This window comes from Entelurus aequoreus, linkage group LG06 (genome assembly GCF_033978785.1).
Source record: "Entelurus aequoreus isolate RoL-2023_Sb linkage group LG06, RoL_Eaeq_v1.1, whole genome shotgun sequence".
NCBI lineage: Eukaryota > Metazoa > Chordata > Actinopteri > Syngnathiformes > Syngnathidae > Entelurus > Entelurus aequoreus.
Window position 1 is genome coordinate 70,622,799 of NC_084736.1, and position 25,127 is coordinate 70,647,925.

General features: G+C 39.6%; 1 protein-coding gene across 2 annotated transcripts in view; it reads left to right on the forward strand.

Annotated features, from left to right (window-relative positions):
* The window catches only part of adrb3a (adrenoceptor beta 3a), a 29,658-nt gene extending 14,016 nt beyond the window's left edge, over nucleotides 1–15,642 (forward strand). Inside the window, exon 3 of one of the 2 annotated variants that reach the window (XM_062051416.1) lies at nucleotides 14,706–15,642. In XM_062051416.1, coding sequence (XP_061907400.1) covers nucleotides 14,706–14,733 — 28 coding nt within the window. In that variant the 3' untranslated portion in view covers nucleotides 14,734–15,642. The remainder of the gene's footprint in view (nucleotides 1–14,705) is intronic. The other variant, XM_062051414.1, reaches the window with a different exon arrangement.
* The last annotated feature ends 9,485 nt before the right edge of the window (nucleotides 15,643–25,127 follow it).

The following is a 25,127-nucleotide window of genomic DNA, read 5'->3' on the forward strand; positions in this document are numbered from 1 at the left end:
GGGCCCACATGGATGTGGGGGTGCCTTCTTCCGCCATCGTAGCCGTTGTGGTGGTTCTTACATTTACCGTCTTCCGCCTGCTCCGCCGTTGAGGTCTTCACCGTATCCCTGGCTAGGGGGCAGTCAGGTACTAGGCCTTTGCCAAGGGCCACCTGGGGTAACAGTAGTAAAGGGGTTAACCTCCTAGTGCCCCAAGACCCCATAGAGGAGCCTCCACTGCCGGATGCACTTTAACGTCATGCCCAGGACACTTACCATACCATACATACAAGGGTCAAGACCAAAATATGTGAAATCGTCAGCCATGTGGGGTGTGTTAAATATACTAAGCATAACGCAGCAATAAATTTTGCTCAAACGCTTTTTTAAACATGTTCAAAGAATGTGATGCTTTTATAGAGCCATCAATCTCATTTTAGATCACTGGGCCTCTTCAGGCCACACTAAAGCTTGTACACTTCAGATGAAGATTTTTACGTCTTAATAAAGGTTTTGAATTATGAATAATTTCTTATTCTAATAGTAGTTCTTATTAATTAAATTATACATTTATTTATTTTTGTACTTATTTCATTTTTTATGGCTTGAAACACCATTTTGTTTCACGTTTGTCCTCTGTTTTTTTCTGTTATATTATCTTAGCCAAATTGTTGCTACCTCAGTATACTTCTGAATTTAAAATAAATAAATAACTCTGTATTGTATTATTTATGCTATGAGCTAAGTTATTACTTTAAATACGCAACTTTTAAGATTTTACCAGACACATTGGTATCGGTATTGGATCTGTTTCGTCAATGTGAGCCTGAATTTTACTCGGTATCAGATCGGAAAGAAAATTTGTAGTATCGCACAACACTGGTGCGGTCAAATCATAAAATGTTTTAAATCAGATTAATCACACCTTTGCATTTTAGTTAATTGTGATTAATCACAGTATATTACTTGCATGTAAAAATTCATCCATCCATCCATTTTCTACCACTTGTCCCTTTTGGGGTCGCGGGGGGTGCTAGAGCCTATCTCAGCTGCATTCGGGCGGAAGGCGGGGTACACCCTGGACAAGTCGCCACCTCAATTATCTTTAAAAAAAATACTCCAATATTTTGAAACAAATGACATGTTAAAGTCAGAATGTCACAAAGGATTTTTTTTAAATGTTTAGCTTGAATTAATGTATTTTTTTTGCTTAGAACAGTTACACTGTAAAGAAAAAAAAAGTCAGTAGATTTTACAGTAAAATACTGACAGCTCAGGTGCCAGCTGTAAAAATAAATTGTACTGATTTTTAATTTACAACAATGCACTGTAAAATAAAAAGGCCGTCGATTTTGTTAAAAAAAACAACTACAAAAATTAGCAGCTCAGCTGCCAGAATTTTACCGTAAAAATAACAGTGGTAGCGTTGTTCAATTACAGTAATTAACTGTAAAACACCTTAAAGATTAGGATAAAGGAGCATGTGAGCTCCAAAACAAGTTAGGTGATTAATCTTCATTTTTACACGATTAATGCGATAATGTTTTGATGAAAAATCGCATGAGTTAATGCATTAAAGGGGAACTGCACTTTTTTGGGGGTATTTTTGCCTATAGTACACAATTATAATGAAAAACATGACGACGGATGGATTTTTAAAATTCTAACTTGTAAATAAACGTAAATAAAAGTACGCTTACAGCGGAACCAATGGGAGGTCATATATTTCGCCCATCAAATCCAATAAATAACCATTCAAAAAGGGCCAACCATACACCATTTACATTTCGTGACTTAAATATTAACCAAGTATTAGTGATATTGTTATTATAAGCGCTAACGCAGATAAACTATTTATAGCGGCGCCGTGATCACTACCGTGTGTCCCTATGTTTACATCATCGAGTGGCCTGCTGCTTTCTCGCTTCCTTGCTCCCTGTAAGTTTATTCTAGATCATAAATCATGCGTCTTACCTGGACAGAATAAGTCTGAGTAGGTATTCCGACAAGTTGGTACACTTTGACAGCCATTTAGGACCCGGAAATGGTGAGAACGACACGAAAAAACGCTTGGTCCCCCACGGCCAACCCTCTCCTTTTCTTCGTGAGGATTATGGTCATTCCCCATCTAAATGGGAATATATGAACATCCTAGCAGTCAGATCCTAATGACAGCAGACGTTGTACAGTAAGTGATGTTTAATTATGTTTGTTGGCTCTCATGAAGTCTGCAGGGATGTAGTGGAAACAAAAAGCAAACGTTGTGATGCGTTTTTTAAATTAATGCGCCGCGTATGCTTAAAATGATCAAAATAAATAAATATCAAATGTTATTATAAATGTGCCCTTTACTACACTACATATATACTTACATCATGTATATAAAACCTTAAAGGAGGTGTTTGGATGTTTTTTAAGGGCTTTTATACGCACTCGTAGGCTCCATTTTAAGCAGACTTTTGTTAGCATTTATTTAATATTTAGAATGCAAAACAAGAAAACATAACATTCATCGTAATGTCTCTCATAATGATTCTGAAAGATAGGCAAAATTCCCAAAAAGCGCAGTTCCCCTTGAACTATAACAGTCAAAACATGCGTGTTCCGTTCTTGGGAAATCAATTGAGCGATAAAAGTATGAAAAGTAAAGTTTATTTTTATGAACGACGAGTTTAGCTTTGAAGTCCTGTTAAAGGGTTGTATTGACCAGAACAGTTTTTAGTATTTATTGTTGTCGCTGAGTTATTATAGCGTGAACGCTAGTGTGGTGCGTTTCACTTGATCTCAAATGTCAACAGTGCAAAGGTCAAAGCATTCAATTACAGCAACCAGCATGTAGAAATTATAAATATAAAACACACATTGAGTTGAAAGTGCTGTCGCTCTGTTCTACGTTTGCACGTGAGTGTGTGTGTGTGTGTGTGTGTGTGTGTGTGTGTGTTTGTGTGTGTGTGTGTGTGTGCTGTGCATTTAATGGGCCTTAAATAGGCATTTATTGCACTTCTTAATATTACCAATATCACACCGCAATTATACCGACCAATTATATAGAAATTATACACATACCAGACTAATTATATACAAGAGTGCAATAGAACAATGTTAAAGACAGAGGCATGGGAAACCTTTATCTTAAAATACGCTGTTGCTGATACGCCTGAATTTTGAGTTGTACATAAAACTAAACTAAATTTGGCACTGGGTCAAAGGTTTTGACATTTTTATTTTTTTATTTTTTATTTTCCTGTCCACCTACACAGGCAAATCATATTGTCGATGTAGATGCCCATATTTGCTGTACATATTTACTTTACAAAAGAGAAGTGTGGGATACTTCTCTTGTTGCCTTATTTGTATTTGACTTTATTAAATGGATTTATATTAGTATTTGGCGCAGAAAAAAATAAATAAAAGTATTCATCATATTCTCTTTATGTTATATTAGGCTCCAGTGTTGCTGTTTTTAAGTTAGAGCTTTTATCCAATCAGAATTCAGCTATCTTAGAAAGTGGCACCGGAGCCATACCCGGCCAGCGGAGAAATCATCGGTACTCACTTTTTTTAACTAAGAAGAGATCACCCTGCATATAGCAGCATATCTATGACTCAGAGCCTAATAAAAAGTATTAGGCCTCGTCATTTCATCATCACTTTATTTTGTGATGATGAACAATGATATTTTTGATGTTCTACTTTATAATAATGAATAATAATAGATTTTTACCTTACAGTGCTGGGATTAATGGGTCTGTTTTATTTATTTCATATTACTTAAAGCAGACAAAAAGCTACAAATTGAATACTGTATTGCTCAAAAAAGTGTTTCTTGATGTTTTCAAAACAACTTCATTAAGCCCCTTTCTTTGACTACATACTGTATCAATATTTTGAGCTGCCACAATAATAGGATGAGTTTTAATAAAAATACCTCAAGTTTAGGGGTTTTCTCAGCATTTCTTAGGTGAAATTAAAAAGGACAGTAATATGATTAATTAATTACAGATTAAAATTAAGTAATTACAGTAACACTACGTGAGATGTGTGGTCCTCTGTCCTCTGTTGTCCTCTGTGTTTAAAAAAAAAAAAAGATTTCTATTTACTGTTTTAATTGGTTTTACCCTTTAAAATCGTTATTAATCATATTTATTTTTATTTTGTTTTTATATTGGTTTTATATTTATTTATTTTTTGTTTTTTTTCAGTCATTGGTGGAGCTAAGGATAATATTTGAATATTGTTTTTAATATTGTTGTGCAGCACTTAGGAAACATTTTTGTTGTTTAAATGTGCTATATAAATAAAGTGGATTGGATTGGATTCGATACAATTAAGTAATCACTATTTTTTTTAAATCACTTGACAGCATTTATTATGATGCAGTGAACTTTCTTTAAATCCAAGTTGTGACGATGACGCGTAGCTGCTGTTGGCGTGATCCCAGGATGCCGAGTAGGCAAGCGATGTGCAGGCAAAAGGTCTTTTTGATTCGGCTTTTACCGAAAATGTATTAATTCTATCGAATACATTTGTACTTTCCTTTTAATTTCTTATTAGTTGTGCTATTTTTTATTTAGTTCTTTAGTTCATACTGTATGTATGTATCTTTTATCTTCATAACATGTTTTACTGGTATTTTATCTTTTATTCTTAATCGTGGTTCTTACTACTTTACATGTTTTAATATTTTTACTTTCCAGCTTTTCTCGGAGGGAGCCCTCTGCATTAGGGAATGTATCGGCCATGTCTGTGGGGGCGCCTAGTGTCAGATGATTGTGAATGATAGGCAAAATTCCCCCAAAAAGTGTCACATTAATTCTGAAATGATTAATATTATTATTATTATTACGAGAATTGTTTTAGGAAAATGTTTTCAAGTGTACCAAACTAAATTGAGGTTTTTCGAAAGGTCAAAGATGTTTGCAAACAGCATATTTCCATAGTCACTGAACAAAATCATTTAATTCTGCTTTTTCTACTGTGTGTCATGACCTGGTCAGACTTTGTTTATTATTTCCCAGTGTTTGGTGTTTGTTTCAGCGTCAGCGCTCTTTCCTCCCTTTTTTTCCACACTTCCTGTGCGCTACCCCGGCCCCTCCACAGCTAGTGTGGAGGGCTGATTGACACACCTGCATCTGTTTGGTGATGAGGAGACTCACCTGTGGACAATCACAAACAGAAAGGTTTATTTGTCAGACGGTGCTGGTGCTTTACTGAGTGCTCACCTGGGTTGGTTTTTTCCTGTGTTGCAGTCATCTCGTGCTAACTGCATTCTTTTTGCATTTTCATCCTTGGTTGACTGCTCTTCCTGTTTGATTTGCGGTGATCTGCTCGGTTCCTAATGAAAAGACCGCTTAACCCAGGGCGGTGTATGGAGAGAGTATGGACAACTCGGTTTCAGACGGTCTCCTAAATCAGTGTTTTTCAACCACTGTGTCGCGGCGCACACTAGTGTGCCGTGAGATACAGTCTGGTGTGGCATGGGAGATGATGTAATTTCACATATTTGGGTTAAAAATATTTTTTGCAAACCAGTAATAATAATCTGCAAATGTGCTGTTGTTGAGTGTCGGTGCTGTCTAGAGCTCGGCAGAGTAACCATGTTGTACTATTCCATATCAGTAGGTGGCAGCAAGTAGCTAATTGCTTTGTAGATGTCGGGAACAGGGTTTGTCGTGATTACAATATGCAGACGACAGCTTGCAGGTAAAAAGGTACCTAATAGGGGTGTGGGAAAAAATCGATTCGAATTCGAATCACGATTCTCACGTTGTGCGATTCAGAATCGATTCTCATTTTTTTAAAATCGATTTTTTTTAAATTTATGGGTATTTATTTATTTATTTTTTCATTATTTTTTATTTTTATTTTATTTTTATTTTTTTTAATTCATCAATCCAACAAAACAATACACAGCAATACCATAACAATGTAATCCAATTCCAAAACCAAACCCGACCCAGCAACCCTCAGAACTGCAATAAACAGAGCAATTGAGAGGAGACACAAACACGACACAGAACAAACCAAAAGTAGTGAAACAAAAATGAATATCATCAACAACAGTATCAATATTAGTTACAATTTCAACATAGCAGTGATTAAAAATCCCTCATTGACATTATCATTAGACATTTATAAAAAAATAAATAAATGAACAATAGTGTCACAGTGGCTTACACTTGCATCGCATCTCATAGCTTGACAACACACTGTGTCCAATATTTTCACAAAGATAAAATAAGTCATATTTTTGGCTCATTTAATAGTTAAAACAAATTTACATTATTGCAATCAGTTGATAAAACATTGTCCTTTACAATTATAAAAGCTTTTTACAAAAATCTACTACTCTGCCTGCATGTCAGCAGACTGGGGTAGATCCTGCTGAAACCCTATGTATTGAATGAATAGAGAATCGTTTTGAATCGGGAAAATTTCGTTTTTGAATCGAGAATCGCGTTCAATTGAAAACAATCGATTTTGAATTGAATCGTGACCCCAAGAATCGATATTGAATCGAATCGTGGGACACCCAAAGATTCGCAGCCCTGGTATCTAATGCTTAAACCAAAAATAAACAAAATGCGAGTGCCGCTAAGAAAAGGCATTGAAGCTTAGGGGAGGCTATGCAAAACAAAACTAAAACTGAATTCTGGACGACAGCAAAGACTTACAGCGTGTGGAGCAGATGGTGTCCACAAAGTACATTCGCACATGACATGACAATCAACAATGTCCCCGCAAAGAAGGATAGCGACAACTTAAATAGCCTTGATTGCTAAAACAAAACAGGTGCGGGGAATAGCGCTCAAGGAAGACATGACACTTCTACAGGAAAATACCAACAAAACAGGACAAGCCACCAAAATAGGAGCGCAAGACAAGAACTAAAACACTACACACAGGAAGACACCAAAAAACTCCAAATAAGTCACAGCGTGATGTGATGGTACTTTGAGACAAGAGCTATAGTCATGCATTGTTGGTTATGGTTTGAATTCTTATCCAACACTTGCGAGAACAACTTTTTACTGTCAACATCAGCTGCTGAGTTTCATTTTTTTATGTTTTCTGCTGGTGGTATGTCTTCACATTTCAATGCAAAAAATGTGCCTTGGTTAAATAATTGGTCAAAAGCGTGACTACAAGGCGCCATGTTGGACACTAGTTCAGAGCCGCCGCTAAGCGACACTGCACTTCCTCATCAGACATTTCTTTTACTTGAAGCGTTTTTTGCCCTGTAAACATGCCCTGCTGTGCAGCATGGGGGCGCTCCACCCGCCAAAAAATTGCACCTTTTCTACATGTGTCACCAATAGAGATGTCCGATAATATCGGACTGCCGATATTATCGGCCGATAGATGCTTTAAAATGTAATATCGGAAATTATCGGTATCGGTTTCAAAAAGTAAAATGTATGACTTTTTAAAACGCCGCTGTGTACACGGACGTAGGAGAAGTACAGAGCGCCAATAAATCTTGAAGGCACTGCCTTTGCGTGCCGGCCCAATCACATAATATCTACAGCTTTTCACACGCACACAAGTGAATGCCATGCATACTTGGTCAACAGCCATACAGGTCACACTGAGGGTGACGGTATAAACAACTTTAACACTGTTACAAATATGCGCCTCACTGTGAAACCGAATGACAAACACATTTCGGGAGAACATCAGCACCGTAACACAACATAAACACAACAGAACAAATACCCAGAACCCCTTGCAGCACTAACTCTTCCGGGACGCTACAATATACACCCCCTGGTACCTCCCACAACCCCGCCCACCTCAACCTCCTCATGCTCTCTCAGGGAGAGCATGTCCCAAATTCCAAGCTGCCGTTTTGAGGTATGTTAAAAAAAATAATGCATTTTGTGACTTCAATAATAAATATGGCAGTGCCATGTTGGCATTTTTTTCCATAACTTGAGTTGATTTATTTTGGAAAACCTTGTTACATTGTTTAATGTATCCAACGGGGCATCACAACAAAATTAGGCATAATAATGTGTTAATTCCACGACTGTATATATCGGTATCGGTTGATATCGGAATCGGTAATTAAGAGTTGGACAAAATCGGAATATCGGATATCGGCAAAAAAGACATCTCTAGTCACCAATAATCCAAACTAACATAAATATTCCAGTAAAAAGCAGCATTAGTTCAGTATTCTATGTAATATAGTGATAATAAAACCAAAAAGCCGAGCAGACTCGCCAAAGCAAAACCTATGAAAAGTATTCAAAAAACAAAAGTAAAAGCACAGACATACGGTATATAGCGCAGTGATTACAAACAATACAGGCAGACATGCACCACAGTTGACATACTTCACACAAAAGTCATAATTTCTCCGTAATTGGTGGTCCAAATCTAGTGAGGATTCTGGCAAAATGAGGGTAATACATTTTTGTTTATGGTTGTTGTGTGTATTTTTTTTTTTTACAGTCATTGCGCTTTCGGGAGCGTGTTAAACATCCTGCTGGTCACTAACCACTGCATGAATATGTAGCGGAGTGCATCAAATGCAGCCAAAATATTGCCCCCAAATTATACTTTGAGGAAATAATAGCATGTTTCATTGTAGGTTTATGAGCTGGAGTATGTTTAGAACTATATTTAGACTTATTATTTTGGTTTATTTCGTCAGGAAAACATCTGCGATTGTGTGCCTCCGGGCACACGTCCTTGGTGTCCAACATCGGCGCCCGTTGTTTGGTTGTCCATACTCACTCTATACACGGCCCTGACCTAACCTACACATAGCCTACCTTCTCTGCACCTTGGGGTCACGAAACTAATTGCAACTCAGCGGTATCGTAACACTGTCCTCCTACCCTAGAAACTAAAAATATATTTTTTTGTATTTTTATTTTTACCATAACTGAAGCTATCGTAGCAGATTTTAAGAATGTTTTTCATTATTTTTCTCAAGTTGCTACTCTACCTGAAGTCTTATGTTTCCTCCCAGGGAGGCCTGCCTCGCACTTTTAAAACCTCTGCTTTAACATTAAGGCATAAAATGTTAGCCATTTAAAAATAAGAACCTTGTAAGTCTTAAAAGTTATTTTAGTTTGAAAGTGGCAAGTATTACTTTCCAGGAAGTGTTTAAGGAGACTCACATTATAGCATTAGATTTGATCATACGCTCTCAATTGATATGCCGTGACTTTAATCTGGTGTCCCCAGTCCTTTAGTTAGTCATATGTCATTGATTGTCCAATTTAATGTCCTGTTACGTCAGCTTTATTTAAATTCTGGCTATCAAACTACAAAACGAATACTTTATGCAATCATATTCCCCCCACCATAAACATTTGACATCATTTTCGTTGTTGATGGTCATTACCAAAATTGATGTATGGACATTTATGCAATTCTTTGAAGCCTTTTGGATGACTGTGTGTCTTCCTGTAGAGACATCTGCTGCGGACATGATACTATCAGTGTACACGATTGTGAACTTGCATAAAAATAATTTATACTGTAATTAGCAGAACAGTCAGAATACGGATTAACAGTGTTTGCTCTATAAGAACGCCAGCAAACTATTGTTGCACACTTTTATCTGATTGCAACAGGCATTCCATATAAGGTGTGTCCACCACTTGTAAAGAAGTTGTGCAATAATATTTGATTAATCGCAGTTTTATTTCATTTTTAATACATATTAATCATGTTTCATTCTGCATGGGCAAAGAGACTCACGAAATAAGAAAAAAATATGCACTTGGTGTTTATTAAACACCTTTAACATGTTTATGTTAACTAAAAATAAAGGATAATACAATATTAAGTACTTAATACAATGATAAAAACTACAGTAAAACTACTTAGAGAGACAGATCATTTTCGGCAGCTATGACTCATCCTGCACATCAGATTGATTAATAACATATTTTTGTATTTAAATTATAATTTTTTTTCTTTTCAATAATACATATTTGTTTCATTATTTTTTGCATTAAAATGTTTAATCAGATTGATTAACCATAATGATGGATTCATCTGCACTAAAGGGGTCATTTTGACAGCTTTAGTTTCTATATTAATACAAGGCAGGCTTCACACAGGATCATGGGCATCAGCAGCTCAGCCATCATCATTTGATTCCATCTTCTCACAAAGGGTTGGAGGTCATAGGTCACCGGTAACAACACTTTTTAGCTGTAAAGGGATTCCTTCAGCTACAGCTTTATTAAGCCAGAGCTTTATTAAGCTAAAGCTTCAAGGTGCCAGCGTAAGTTAGGCCGGGTGGCGCTTTACATGCATCTCCAAAAACAACCGCAACATGGACTGCAGAGTTGTTACAAACACATACATACATACATACACACAATTATTCATACATACTGTATATACATACATACATACATACATTAATTCATACATATGCGCACACATAGGTACATACGCACATACACAGGTACGTACTCTCGCACATACGTACACAAATACAGTACATACATCCACACGCACATTCACTGTACAAACATACATATACACATACTATACATATACAAACACATATGCATACATAAATTCACATATATAATCAAGTTTCATCAAACATATAAATAAATGATAAATGGGTTATACTTGTATAGCGCTTTTCTACCTTCAAGGTACTCGAAGCGCTTTGACAGTATTTCCACATTCACCCATTCACACACACATTCACACACTGATGGCAGGAGCTGCCATGCAAGGCGCTAACCAGCAGCCATCAGGAGCAAGGGTGAAGTGTCTTGCCCAAGGACACAACGGACGTGACTAGGATGGTAGAAGGTGGGGATTGAACCCCAGTAACCAGCAACCCTCCGATTGCTGGCACGGCCACTCTACCAACTTCGCCACGCCTATTGACGTTGTTCCCCTAGGGGAAACTGGGTAAAACAAGGCACACGGACAAAGCTTAACCTATTGTTACTATAACAATCTACAAGGTTAATACAGTTCGCTTTTCTTTCTTCCCCTCCATTTATGTGCTTTCTTTTGTAATTCAAGTCATCATTCCATATATATATTGTTGCACTTGAAACAATTGTATTGTTGATAATGGTGATAAATATTGTTATTATTGTTTATCAATAGTGGTATTTCTATTGGTACTTGTATTGCTCCATTTGTAGTGCAATAATGTTCATTGTCATTTCTGTGTTATTAATATTTACTTCACTAACTGCTTCTTTGCTATCATTTTTCATATCATATTTGTTCATATCTTTGTTGTTGTTTTTGTTTTCTCTCTGTCTTATCCCCCTCTTGTCCCAGAATTGTCTGTTTTCCTATTTTCTTCTTTCCATCGCCTGCTGCAAAAATGTATATAAATCCATTTACTAAATACAAATAAAGCAACAAGAGAAGTATTCCATACTTCTCTTAAAGTAAATCTGTACAGCAGATATGAGCATCTATTCTACATCAACAATATGATTTGCCCGTGTGGCTGGACAGGACATGTTGAAAAAAATAATAAAATAATATTTTAATTGGAATAAACCGGTTTTAGTCGGCTGCAAGCATACCAAAATAAAATATAATAATAATCTTCTCAACATCCAGCTGTCACACATCTGTGCTTTATCTCCCTGGTCATCCAATCACCAGTCAGGACTCAGCAACATGTACAGTAAATGTTGTTCATTACTACTACCATTACTACACAGGAAGTTCGCTACCTCGTCAAAGAGTTGTGGTTGCTCACTCACAGAAAAACCCTACTCCTGGTGATTCTGCAGGGAATTGCCAGTCACGCACTCAGAGCCCTAACAGAATCAATACATTGGCTCTTCTGATGGAGGAGATCACGCTGAAACACAATGAAGTTACTTGTTCCATGCAGTAATGTTATTACTCAATTTTCTCGGATAGGAGTTCAGTTTAAAACAAGTTAATCTGTTGGGAAATGTCCATGTTCAACTCCTTTTGATCTCTCTATTCAAAATGTGTCCTGTGGTGTCCAGGAATTTGTCTTTAATTTGCTAGGTAAACACGAGGACGTAACCTGATGTACTGGTAATCTAATTATATAGACTATTCATTTTTAGTTGGATTTCTCTAAAGTACAGATTTGTACATTCCTCACAGCACGACATGGATAGAATCGTTTATCTGGGGGGTATTGCAGGACAGAGGTTCAACAAACTCTATGTTTGAACCTGAAATCTGACTTTATTTACCGTTAAAATTGGAAACTCTGAGTGTTTGATTCTAGAACAGCTGATCTGAGTTAGTTAGCTCCTTCAATCCTGAGTATGTTGACTCTGAGTTAAGAGCACAATAAAAAGGCATGATCAATGGAGCCCTGATTCTACAATTCACCACAAAAACAAGGGACAGAAAAGATCTTCATTCTTAAATTAACTGGAACAGAGTGTCAGTAGATTAGGTTTATGGTGAGTATGAACAGACTAAAAAGAAAGAAAAGTTATACAGTAAATTAATATTTGCCTGGAGTTGGACCACAGATGATGTGCGCTAGCTGTTCAAAGTCGGGACCCGGGGTGGACCACTCATCTGTGCATCAGTTGGGGACGTCTCTGCGCCGCTGACTTGTCTCCACTCAAGATGATCCCCTGTTGGCCCCACTATGGACTGGACTCTCACACTATTAACTAGATCCACTCAACGTCCATTGCACCGGTCGCCCATGGTCGGGGTCCCCACAGGATGGCGTTGTGGCTTGTGCAGTCCTTTGAGACACTTGTGATTAGGGGCTATATAAATAAACTTTGATTGATTGATTGAAATGCGAGACAATTACTGCCCGAATCAATGCTTAAGAGTATTTTATTCAGTTAAAGTTTAATCACGTTTTCTTATTAGCCCACAGGTAAAAATGTGAAGGACTGATATGAAATCAAATCAAATTTTAATTTAAGTGTAATCATGGACACATGGAGGTTGCAGAAAATAATGTATGTTTGTTTTAACTATATTTGACATGCAAATGCAAAGTACATATTGTTGAGTGACGTATGTATGTATGTATGTATGTATGTATGTATGTATGTATGTATGTATGTATGTATGCTGTGCATTTGCTTTTAGTCTGTCCCTAGTTTATGTATGTATAAACTTGCTCATCATTAGAGATGTCCGATAATATCGGACTGCCGATATTATCGGCCGATAAATGCTTTAAAATGTAATATCAGAAATTATCGGTATCGGTTTCAAAATTAACGGTATCGGTTTCAAAAAGTAAAATGTATTGACTTTTTAAAACGCCGCTGTGTACACGGACGTAGGGAGAAGTACAGAGCGGCAATAAACCTTAAAGGCACTGCCTTTGCGTGCCGGCCCTGCCACATAATATCTACGGCTTTTCACACACACAAGGGAATGCAATGCATACTTGGTCAACAGCCATACAGGTCACACTGAGGGTGTCCGTATAAACAACTATAACACTGTTACAAATATGCACCACACTGTGAACCCACACCAAACAAGAATGACAAACACATTTCGGGAGACACAACATAAACACAGCAGAACAAATAACCAGGACCCCTTGCAGCACTAACTCTTCCGGGACGCAACAATATACACCCTCCCTCCGCTACCCCCTAGCCCCCCCCCCCCCAACCCCGCCCACGTCAACCTCCTCATGCTCTCTCAGGGAGAGCATGTCCCAAATTCCAAGCTGCTGTTTTGAGGCATGTTAAAAAGGCACTTTTTTTCCATAACTGGAGTTGATTTATTTTGGAAAACCTTGTTACATTGTTTAATGCATCCAGCGGGGCATCACAACAAAATTAGGCATAATAATGTATTAATTCCACGACTGTATATATCGGTATCGGTTGATATCGGAATCTGTAATTAATAGTTGGACAATATCGGAATATCGGATATCGGCAAAAAAGCCATTATCGGACATCTCTACTCATCATAAGCACTTGTACTATGTCCTAAAATGAGAAATATTACCTGCCATTTCTGCCTCTGTTGGTAAATCAAGGATGTTTGCAATAATGAAGTACCAAAAAATCTACTTTAAAATATTTTCTTAAATATTTTAAAACTGAATTATGACTTAAACAGATTATCTGAAGCCGAGTAATAAGAAAACAAAACAAACCCAATGTTTTTTCTTCTTTTTTGGTAAAAAACATTTTCCTACCAGTTATTTTTTTAGATACATATTCCTAAAAAAGTGTTTTTTTCCCCCAATTCACTAAAAAAATATATTCTTCTGAGCATTTTTATATAATGACAATATATTTAACTAACCATGGCCTTAAAATCCTCTCCTGTCATAAGACTTCGGGAATTAATTTTGTTAGGACATTACTGGGTTACGAAAGAGCAGACAGGTCATGTCTGACTTGTCAGGTCTTGATTCAGGTTTATCAGATGGGAGGAGCTTGTGGTTTGTGCAAGAAAACCTGGTTAGGTTAATGAAGTAAGTTACCATGCTAACTGCCTCTGCATTGACGTTCGGAAATGGAAAACCTTGAATTTCCCTCAGTTTTCATTCAACATGCTTTCTCTATTCCCCCATATTCATTCGTGTGTCGGTCTATAACAAACCGTGAAATAGTCGGTGCGAAAGTTGGGAAACCACTCGCCCCCGCAGAGGTGAATTACTTTGGGAGAATGGAGAAACAAGTCCAACATATGCAAGCATGGACCAGAAATAACAATCTTTTCTAATTTTCTGAAAGACTACACAGTTGATAATGGCCTGTGTGTGTGTCTTTTTGCAGCTTTATATCGCAGGAAAAAGATGGATGAGGACTGCAAAGTGTCACACTTCTGAAGATAAGTGAACCAATAAAGACAATGTGATTCCCAGCAGCCAATGAGGACGCTCCAAAGGGGTCCAGCACTGAGACGGGCTTAGGGGACGCAATGTGACGACAGTGAGACTTACTGCATTAAAATAAACTTAACTTATTAATTGGTCATTTTCTTGCAAACCAAAAGGCACATTTAGTGCGACTGAACGTGGTTTCAGTAATACGTTATGTATTTATGATACACACTTTACAGTATGTAGCAAAAAATGTTGCATGATTAAATGAACTGTTTTCACAGGAAGTTATTTTAATGGCACAAATATAAAAAGCTGTTCGGTGAGATTTTCAATTCTGGTGTCACTTTTCCGCCTGTGAACTCTAATGAGCTATTTCACTTAATGCTTGTGTGGATGTTGTAAATCACCATTATTGATTTTCAAAACAATAAAACTTTCAGGGGAACATAAAGAGTAATTGATGTCAGCTGTTTTTTATTTGTATGTTACAGTATGATAAACCCATATGTTTGATAAGAAATTATGAAGTTCGAGCCTATTATCGAATCCTCTTATCGAACCGATTCATTATCGATTCTCTTATCGAGTCCAGATAGGTTGTTGTATGTGTAAAAAAACACACAATATTTGGTTTAACAAAATCTCACTTTTATTATATAAGAAAAAAATAAAATCTAATAAATAAATATATTGACTGTTACTCCCCTAAAAAAATAAAATAAAATAAATAAATATTGACTGTTGTTACCCAAAGTATATTAAGTGGGATTTTTAAGTAAAACAAATATATACAGTAACACAAAAACAACCTGTCTCTGTGATCACTATAGGTGTATAAATAATAATATAGTGTTAAATAAAATCAGTCCCTTGGGCACAAAACTTAAAATAATACAGCTCTCCAAAAAGTGCACTTCTGCTGCTATTTGACATAACTGTTTGTTATGATGCTTTGACATTTTTTAACTTTATTTCTTTATTGAAAGAAAATTCTATGAAGAGAAAAGTTGTTTGCAAATGTGGTTACAATGCTAAAAAATGAAAAGTTAAAGCTAAAAAAATAAATACACACAATAGGGGGAAAGATGTGATGTTATGAGCTAGGCTAGGGAATATAACAACTACACTACCCAGCATGCAACGGGAGTGACGAGCATGCGTGGTAGCCCCAAAAAGTGTTGTTGCATGTTGCCACCCGGCAGCTAAGAATGAGGTTATGAGCACGCTGTGAAAGTAAACGTCAAGAACTCAGCCAACACGCCTCGTCTGCATTATTTATAATTAGACAGACAACACATACACAGTGTGATTTTGTTTTGTTTACAAGGAAAGAAAAACAAAAGTTAAAAAGAGATGTCATATATGTTGTATATACTGTATATGTACGGTATGTGCTGCGGTTGCTTTAAGAACGTTGCGACAGCTGCCGTAAAGGAGGTGCGTTGCTAGCCTGGTTGCTATGTTTCCGGTTGGTCGTAAAAGTGTTCGTCATGTGTTTCTACCCTGCTCAAATCTCTCAGTAAAGTTATTCATTGAATTATACCTTTTGTTTTGAACTTTATTACACCTTGGAGCGCTTTTTCCAGTCCATTGTTTTTCCTGCTTTCGCTATCTGCGCCAAATGACTGAGCTACGTGACGTCATTTCTTGTGATGTCTCACGGGGCATTTCTGGTCGGGACGGGATTCGTTCCGAGGGATTCGAATAAAGAACCAACTCTTTTTCTTTACTATAGTGGTCTCGATAACGGGTACCGGTTCTCAAAAAGGGATTCGAGTCCGAGGACTCGGTTCTTTTCTTATCGAACAACCGGGAAAACTGGTTTCGAGTATCATGCCTACCCATACTTGCCAACCTTGAGACCTCCAAATTCGGGAGAATGGTTGTCCCGGGAGATTTTCTGGAGAGGCACTGAAATTCGGGAGTCTCCCGAAAAATTCAGGAGGGTTGGCAAGTGTGGATAAACCCCTTTCACATTCATTGTGTTAAAATAGAAACTAGAAAATGCAATCTCAGTAGAAATTGCATGTGAATGCCAAACAGCCGAAGCTGAACTGAAACACTAACTGTTAGCACGCTAGCCAGAATAGCCTCAAGTAATACATGATACGACTCTTAGCTGCATATTTGTGAAATGAGTTTAAAAAAAACAAAGACGCATGCTAATGCTGGCATGTGTCAATTATCAAGATATATGACAGAGGTGTATACTGGCAAAATTAGCTAAAAAAGCATGCTAACAGTTAGCATTGGTAAAGTAACAAAATATGCGACAAAGGTGTATATCTTCACGATTGACTAAATAAATTACTATGTTAACATTAGCATTAGTTTACATAGTAAAGAAAATATGTGACTCTGAGGTGTACACTTGCAAAATTTGCTAAAAAAAAAAAAAGTTGGCATGCTAATGTTAACATGCTAAGAGTTAACATGTGGCAAGTACCAAAATACAGTGGAACCTTGATTTACAAACTTTTTAGGTTTGGATATTGAAGCAAATTGTAAACATGAATAATTGGTTCCAGCCTCGACAAACGTCCACATTTTAGTAAAGGTGTGTACACTTCGAAAACAATATAAAGTGTTGTACAGTACTTTATATCAAACAAACATAGCTAGACTGACCATACGTCCTCTTTTCCCCGGACATGTCCTCTTTTGCGGGGCTGCGGGCGGAGTTTCTTAAATGCCTCAAATGTCCGGTATTTTGAGTTAGGGTTGCGTGTATTTTCAATGTAAGTTCAGGGTTAAGAAGGGGTTAAAAACAAAACAAATTGTGAAGGTGTGCGCACGCAGCAGCATTGGTGAGGGAGGGGCAGAGACAGAGAGAGCGAGAGAGTTATGATAAACGCGTATGCGTCGCCAGGCTCTGCTTTCTATCCATAGATTTATCAGATTTAATTTTTCATTATCTATAGCAGGGGTGTCAAAAGTGTGCCCTGGAGGCCATTTGCGGCCCACAGCTTATGTTTTAAAGGCCCACGGCACATTCTAAAAATACTATTAAAATAAACAAAAACATAACAAAAGTGAAATAAAAAAGCTTAAAGGTGAAATGTAATTTAGAAAAAGTTGCAATGTTGACTAATAAAACAAAGCTGTTTTTTTTTTTTCTTTCAAACTGTCATTGCTCAAAACATAATATTGAATCAAAATCAATTTTATAATGAATTATTGACCTATCCAAGGTTCCGATTACTTCACATCAAATATTCCACTTTGAAAAATATTTTTGGTGGAAGATTTTGCATATTTTGTGTGTTTGCCATTAAAAACATAGTTTTGTTGGACAAAAAATGGCGGAAAACAAACAAACAAAAAAACAACATAAAAACAACTAAAACATTTTGAAATGAGGGATAGATCTAAAGTTGATGTAGACTCCAGAGATTTAAAGGTTAAATATAAAATGTATGTATGCCCTGGCACACCATTATCATCATTTCATGACCTAAGCAAAACACTTTTTACACTTTTATACTGAAATAAATACACCTACAACTTATTAAATAAAAACATAGAAAAAACTAACAGCAGTGGTAAAGTTCAGCTCCATGAAGGAAAGAAGAAAGTGAATGAATGTTTATAACTGAAGACATTTACATATGTATACAAAGTTGTTTTCTTTTTTGATTTTTTTTTTTTAATGAATTAAGTAACGTTTATGACAACCTTTTTCCAAAACACAATATAGAATGTGAGATATAACAGGATAATGCATACGTTTATCTTTTGTTTTCAAAACGCTTACAAAAAAGAGGGACCCCAAAAAATTACTGTGGGACCCAATTTTGAAAATTCCTAGCGCCAACACTGCTGTCAACAGAGGAGAAAAAATGCTTTATTTAAATAAATATATTATTTATAAAGCAAATTTGAGTATCATTGGCAAATTTTCACCTAGTCCCGGCCTTGGCGTGCTGCCCGCCTTGGCACGCATATATGTGTCCTCTTTTTGGGATTTCAGAATATGGTCAGCCTAAACATAGCAAGGGGCTGATGGATCAACTTTCTATTTAACAACGAAGTCAAAACCACAATAACTCGCTAAACTGTCCTCATTTTCAGCCGCCCTGCTGACACGCACACAGTTATTAGCCCTGCGCGGCGCTCACAGTTTGTAATCGCAAAACTCTTTAACTTTGAAAGTCAGGTTGCTACAATGTTTAGGAATGAAAAATAAAATCTATCTTACCTTGAACGGTAGAGGAGTCAGTGTCGACAACGCTGTGGATTCTTCCTGAATGTTTCAAATCACACATTGCTTTCTTTGGACTCATATAGAGCTAGCAAAACAAGAACATGTTGTAAAAATGTCACGGCCAGAGCGCATTCTAATGCGCCCTCATCCTTGCGCTCTGCTTGTCGCACCTCGAGACACGCCCACGGCCGCGCACATCCAGGGACGCGCCGGGCGCGTCTCCGCCCTGCAGCAGCCGCCAGCTGCAATAATTCACCGGCAATCAGCGCACCTGCCTGTGATGGGCGAGCTGCCTTCTTAAGCCTGCTCAACCTGCCATCCCGCGCCGGAATATAACTTTCTGTTGGCGTACATGTCTGCCCTAGTTCCTGTGTTGGCGAGCTGTGCGTCTCGTCACCTTTTTGTTCCCTTGCTTCCCGGACTGCCCTTTTGGATTCTCAACCTCCCGCTTGGAAATGGACCTTGTCTCTTCTCTTCTGCCCTGGATCATCTACCTGCCCCACGGACTTCCGTGTTCTTTCGCTCTCGACAACATTTGGTAACGCACACCTCAGCTAACTACACACATAGCCTCACACCACATATACTTTTGGATCTAGTTGACACTCCATTTCCTTAGTTTATATTATTATTGTTTGATTATTATATATATGGCGAATATATATAATAAATCTCAGAGCTACATGCCGTCCCCCTGGTGTCTGTTGCCGTCATCTCCCTTAGTCAAATCATAACAAAAAAGGCAGAAAAAAGCCCTTCAAAAGCATATTAAGTAGCACAGTAGCAAACAGCAACTGTGCTGACTGAATGAGCACCAGAGATCGATAAACCCACCCACAATGGATGTGCTGCCGGGCACAAAATGGCTGCACTCAGAAGTACACAATGGGTGGATGAAGCGTCCATACACCAAAGCATATTTTTATCCGGCCTGTGGTACGTAAATCAAACAATTTGTCAGTGAGGGGTTCGTAAATCGAAGTTCCACTGTATCAGGGAAATTAAAAACCAAAAGCCCCACCGTGCTAACGTTAGCATGTGCTAATTATGAAAATATATGACTCTGAGGTGTCCATACTGGCAAAATGAACTAACAAAAAGCTAGCATGTAAACAGTTAGAATAGGTCAAGTAACAATATATGTGACATGGAGGTACTTGCCTGCAAAAGTTGCTACAAAAGTTACTATGTTTAGGTTAAGATGCTAACATTAACATGCTAACAGTTAGCATGGTTCAAGTAACAAAATATGTGACCCTAGATTTAGATTTAGTTTGTTTAAAAAGGAACACTACATATTAATACACATTTGGCCTGTAAATATGTGAAACTATAGCCGATGGCTAATTTCTATCTCCAGTCCCTTGGAAAGTTGATGTTTAAAATGAAGACAAACGCATTCAAAACTTCGTACACTGATTAACTATATTGAAGTAAAATTTTACGATTTAAGGTTGTTGTAGACACTCACTGCCACATGAAAACATTGAACAATTGACATACACAAATACATACACTGAGGTGTATACCTGCCAAATTTGCTAAAGAAGTCCAACATTAGCATGTTATATGCATCAAATACTAAAATATATCACTCTGGGGTGTATACTGGCAAAATTATCTAAAAAAAACAAACAAACTTAAAGTAAGGTAGGGATTCATGTGCCCCGATTCCTAGGTGCATCTCGCAGAGGGGCTTAATCATTTTGCAATGCAGTCTGCTAAAAATGATGGAAAGCGCCACTCTACATAGCAACTGACGCTGTGGTCAAAGTTGGAATTGCCTTGAAGATATCCAACACTCTACTGCCGTCTGGCGGCTAAAGTGGGTAATACACTTCCCCCCAACTCATCACGTTTCATGTGTCAGGTAAACCCCGACACATGGGACCATATGAACCCCCTTCCTACTGTACCATGGCAACGTGAGCAGGTTCATGCTGGCAAATGACTCGCATGTTGACTCTGGAAAAGGTTGTACAGTATACTGATATTAGTATAGTACCGCGATACTAATTAATCATATTCGGTACTATACCGCCTCTGAAAAGTACCGGTCCACCACCCTCCCGTGCCCCAGTTGTTGTCACGTCGTGTCACTGCTGGTTTACGAGCAGACGAGCATGTTCGGCAGCGCACAATCACGTAGTACTTACAAACAGACACAGTGTGTAGACAGAAAAGGGAGAAGGGACGCATTTTGGCGTAAAAACTGACGATAAAGGTGAAGTTATAACACTGAAACGCCCTCAGGCAGAGGTGCTTTAAGACAGTCGGCAGTGTTTTAGCTACTTCTGGAATCACTATGGCGACAAATAAAGTAAGTTTCTTACAAGTATCATCCCTGCAGGACAAGGAATAGCTAAACATGCTTCACTGCACACCGTAGCTCACCAGCGTCAAAAAGTAATCAAACGCCATTGGTGGATCTACACCTAACATCCACTGTAATGATACCAAGTACAATTTCGTATCTAGTCGATATTACTATGATTACGTTGATATTTTTTGGCATCACATCTTCTTTCGTTTTTTTTAGTTTACAAAAACACAGGATAAGTTGTAAAATTCCTTTGTGCTGGCACATACTTGAGAGTGTTTGGTGATGGCTGGTGAAATGGTGGATGGGTGTTTTGCAATTTGGACGCATCATCAGTAGTGTGCCCCTGGGTCACTGGGCGTTTCGGCCTTATCACTAGACGCCCTCTCCAGGGGTGGCCAGCCACAGGGTGATCGGCCCAGGGCTTGCGTCAATCCCAATTAAGCATGAGTCGCTTGGTGTTGAACAGCAGACTTCTCATGGGACTATGCATGGCAGGGGCGTCCTTTTCCCTGAGTCAAGCCTAAGCTGACCGCATACCTCCTGGCTTGCTACTTGGGGGCCCAACAGGGGTCTTTCCTCCTCATGAACAGCCACTGGCTGCCTCTTTCGGCTGCCTCCGATGCAGCTTTGATGGCTATACGCAGGCGTTGGCCTCGGACTCCCAGGTCTACAAGCAATTTGGTGGTAGATCTCGCCACAAAGCCTCTGCAGCCCACCTCCACTGGACGGACCTCAGTGTTCCAGCCACGATGTTGTGCTTCAGCTGCAAGCTCGGCATAGCGTTGGTGTTTTCGCTCATAAGCCTCATCCACTGAGTCCTCCCAGGGTACTGTAAGCTCGATGATGAAAACCTTTTTTTGAAGGGGACCAGAGCACCACGTCCGGTCTCAGGGTGGTCACAGCAATCTCCGGAGGAAACGCAAGCTGCCGGCCAAGATCAACCAGCATCCTCCAGTCGCGGGCTAAGCATAGCTGGCCTCGCTCAGGTGGTATGGAGCCGCTCCTGACTACCTTAGCCCCTTCGCGGACAAAGGTAATGGTCTGCTGGTGGTTGGCTGCTGGTGGTGGTAGGGAGTTGATGGTTACTCGTTTGTCCTCCAGGGTGGACACAAGGGTCTTTAGGACTTGATTGTGACGCCAGGTGTAACGTCCTTGGGTGAGACTGGTTTTGCACCCTGTGAGAATGTGCTTGAGGGTGGCTGGCATGGAACAAAGGGCACACACCGGGTCTTCGCCGAACCACTGGTGAAGGTTAACTGGTGTTGGAAGGATGTCATATGTAGCTCTGATGACAAAGCTCAACTGCCTAGCTTCCATGGCCCACATATCCTTCCAGCTGATCTTCCTCCTCTCCACACTGTCCCATCTCGTCCACTGACCCTGTTTGCCCAAAGAGACTGCCTTGGCCCATCTTGCAGCCTCTTCCTGGCGGTGTACTTCGTCCACCACCATCTTCCTCCGTTCTGGTGCTGTGGCCTTACTCCAAGCCGGGCGGGTAGCTGTTAGCCCAAAGCCTCCTCTTCCTTGCTGGACATAGCCCACAATGTCAGCATGTCTGAGGGCTGCTGTTGCTTCTTCCACTGCTTTGGCTGGTCTCCATTTACGCCCTGTCGCCAAGGTTGGTGCATTGTTGCTCACTACCAAGTCTCTGGATTCATTCAGTGTCATCTGGAGTCTTGTTTTTGCACACTTGAACTCCTCTGTGAGACTGGTGAGGGGCAGCTTGAGGATGCCATCTCCGTAGAGGCCTATGGTGGTAAGGCATCGTGGAACTCCGAGCCATTTTTTGATGTAGCCTGTGACTCCTCTTTCCAACTTCTCTACAGTCGAGATTGGGACCTCATAAACTGCGAGGGGCCACAGTATCCTGGGTAGGAGTCCGAACTGAAGGCACCAGGCCTTTAACTTTCCAGGCAGTTGGGTGTTATCGATGGACTGTAGGCCGCTGCTGATATCCTTACGTAGTTGTTGCACCTGGTCTTTGTCCTTCAGGCTTGCATCATACCACCTGCCAAGGCTCTTTACAGGCTGCTCAGACACTGTTGGGATTGGGTCATCTCCGATGAAGAATTTCAGGTCCGAGAGCACTCCCTTCACAATTGAGATGCTTCGTGACTTGGATGGTTTGATCTTCATACGGGCCCAACTGATGTTCTCTTCCAGTTTTCTGAGAAGCCTCCTGGTGCATGGGACGGTGGTGGTCAACGTTGTAATATCGTCCATGTAAGCTCTGAGTGGGGGAAGGCGCTGGCCAGAGTCAACCCGCTGACCGCCTACCACCCACTTTGAGGCGCGGATGATAACCTCCATCGCCATCGTGAATGCCAGGGGTGAAATAGTGCATCCCGCCATGATGCCCACCTCCAAGCGCTGCCAAGAGGTGGTAAAGTCAGAGGTTGTGAAGCAGAACTGCATGTCCTGGAAGTAGGATTTAACTAGGGCTGTGATGGTGTCCGGTATGTGGAAGAAGTTGAAGGCAGACCACAGGAGTTCATGGGGCACCGAACCAAAGGCGTTGGCGAGGTCCAGGAAGACTACGTGGAGATCCTTTCTCTCCGCTTTTGCCACTTGGATCTGGTGCCAGATCATGCTGAAGTGTTCTGAGCACCCAGAGAATCCTGATATACCTGCCTTTTGTACAGATGTATCGATGTACTTATTTCTTCGCAGATACTCGCCCATCCTCTGTGCAATGACACTGAAGAAGATTTTGCCCTCAACGTTTAGCAGGGAGATTGGACGGAATTGGCTGATGTTCTCTGCATCCTTCTCCTTTGGGATGAGGACTCCTCCTGCCCTACGCCACATTTTGGGTATCATCTTCTTTTGCCATGCTGTTCTCATGAGTCTCCAGAGAAACCTCAGGATGTCCGGTGCGTTCTTGTACACCTTGTATGGGACTCCATTTGGCCCCGGGGCTGATGCAGATCTTGCTCGACGCACAGTGTTTTCCACTTCTTTCCATGTTGGAGGGCCGATAGGCATATGATGTTCGGGAGGGTCAATCGGCGGGATATCTGAAGGGATGGTGAGACATTCATAGCGCCTTGGGTCAGAGTGCGTTGCTTTCAGGTGATCTTCCAGGTCTGCCTTTGTTGTTTTAAGGGCTCCACTTTTTTCCTTTGCGAAGATACTTTTGAGGAACTTGAAGGGATCTTTATAGAACCGTGTTCTAGTTTGTTCTTTCTTCCTTCTACGTTTCCGTAGGTTCTCTGCTCTACGGAGGGATGCCAGTCGGGTTTTAATGTCGACTTGGAGCACATTTATGCCTTCCCTTTCCACTCCAGAGGCTTTTCTCCACTGTTTCCTAAGTTGTCTCCTTTCAAGGACGAGGCGCCTGATCTCATGTTGCCTCCTAGAAACTGGTGCGGTTGAGACGTTTTTTCCACCTTTCCTTACTTGCACTCCGAAGCGTTCTGACCCATATTGATAGATAATGTCCCCCATTCTCTCCAACTTCTTTTCCACTGTCCCTTGTAGTTGTTTGAGGGACAGGGCCAGGTCAGTATTGATTGTTTCCCACAGTTTCTTATCCACGACACCGGGCCACTTCACATGCAGTCTAATCCCTGCTAGTCTCCTTTCGACTGCAGGTCTAGGAGGTTGGGTCGGTTCTACCGTCGTTGTCATCAGCTCTGTGTTTGCTTCCTCCGTGACATTGGTACTGATGTACTGCAAGCTGTGGTTTGCGTCCAGTTGCTCTACTTCATTCGACTGATTTGACTCTTTTCGTAGAAAGTAGTCAATGCGAGGCCTCTGTCTCTCTTCTCTCAAACACTTAAATGTATATTATGTTTATAAACTCAGGAAATATGTCCCTGGAATCATGAGGACTCTACATATAA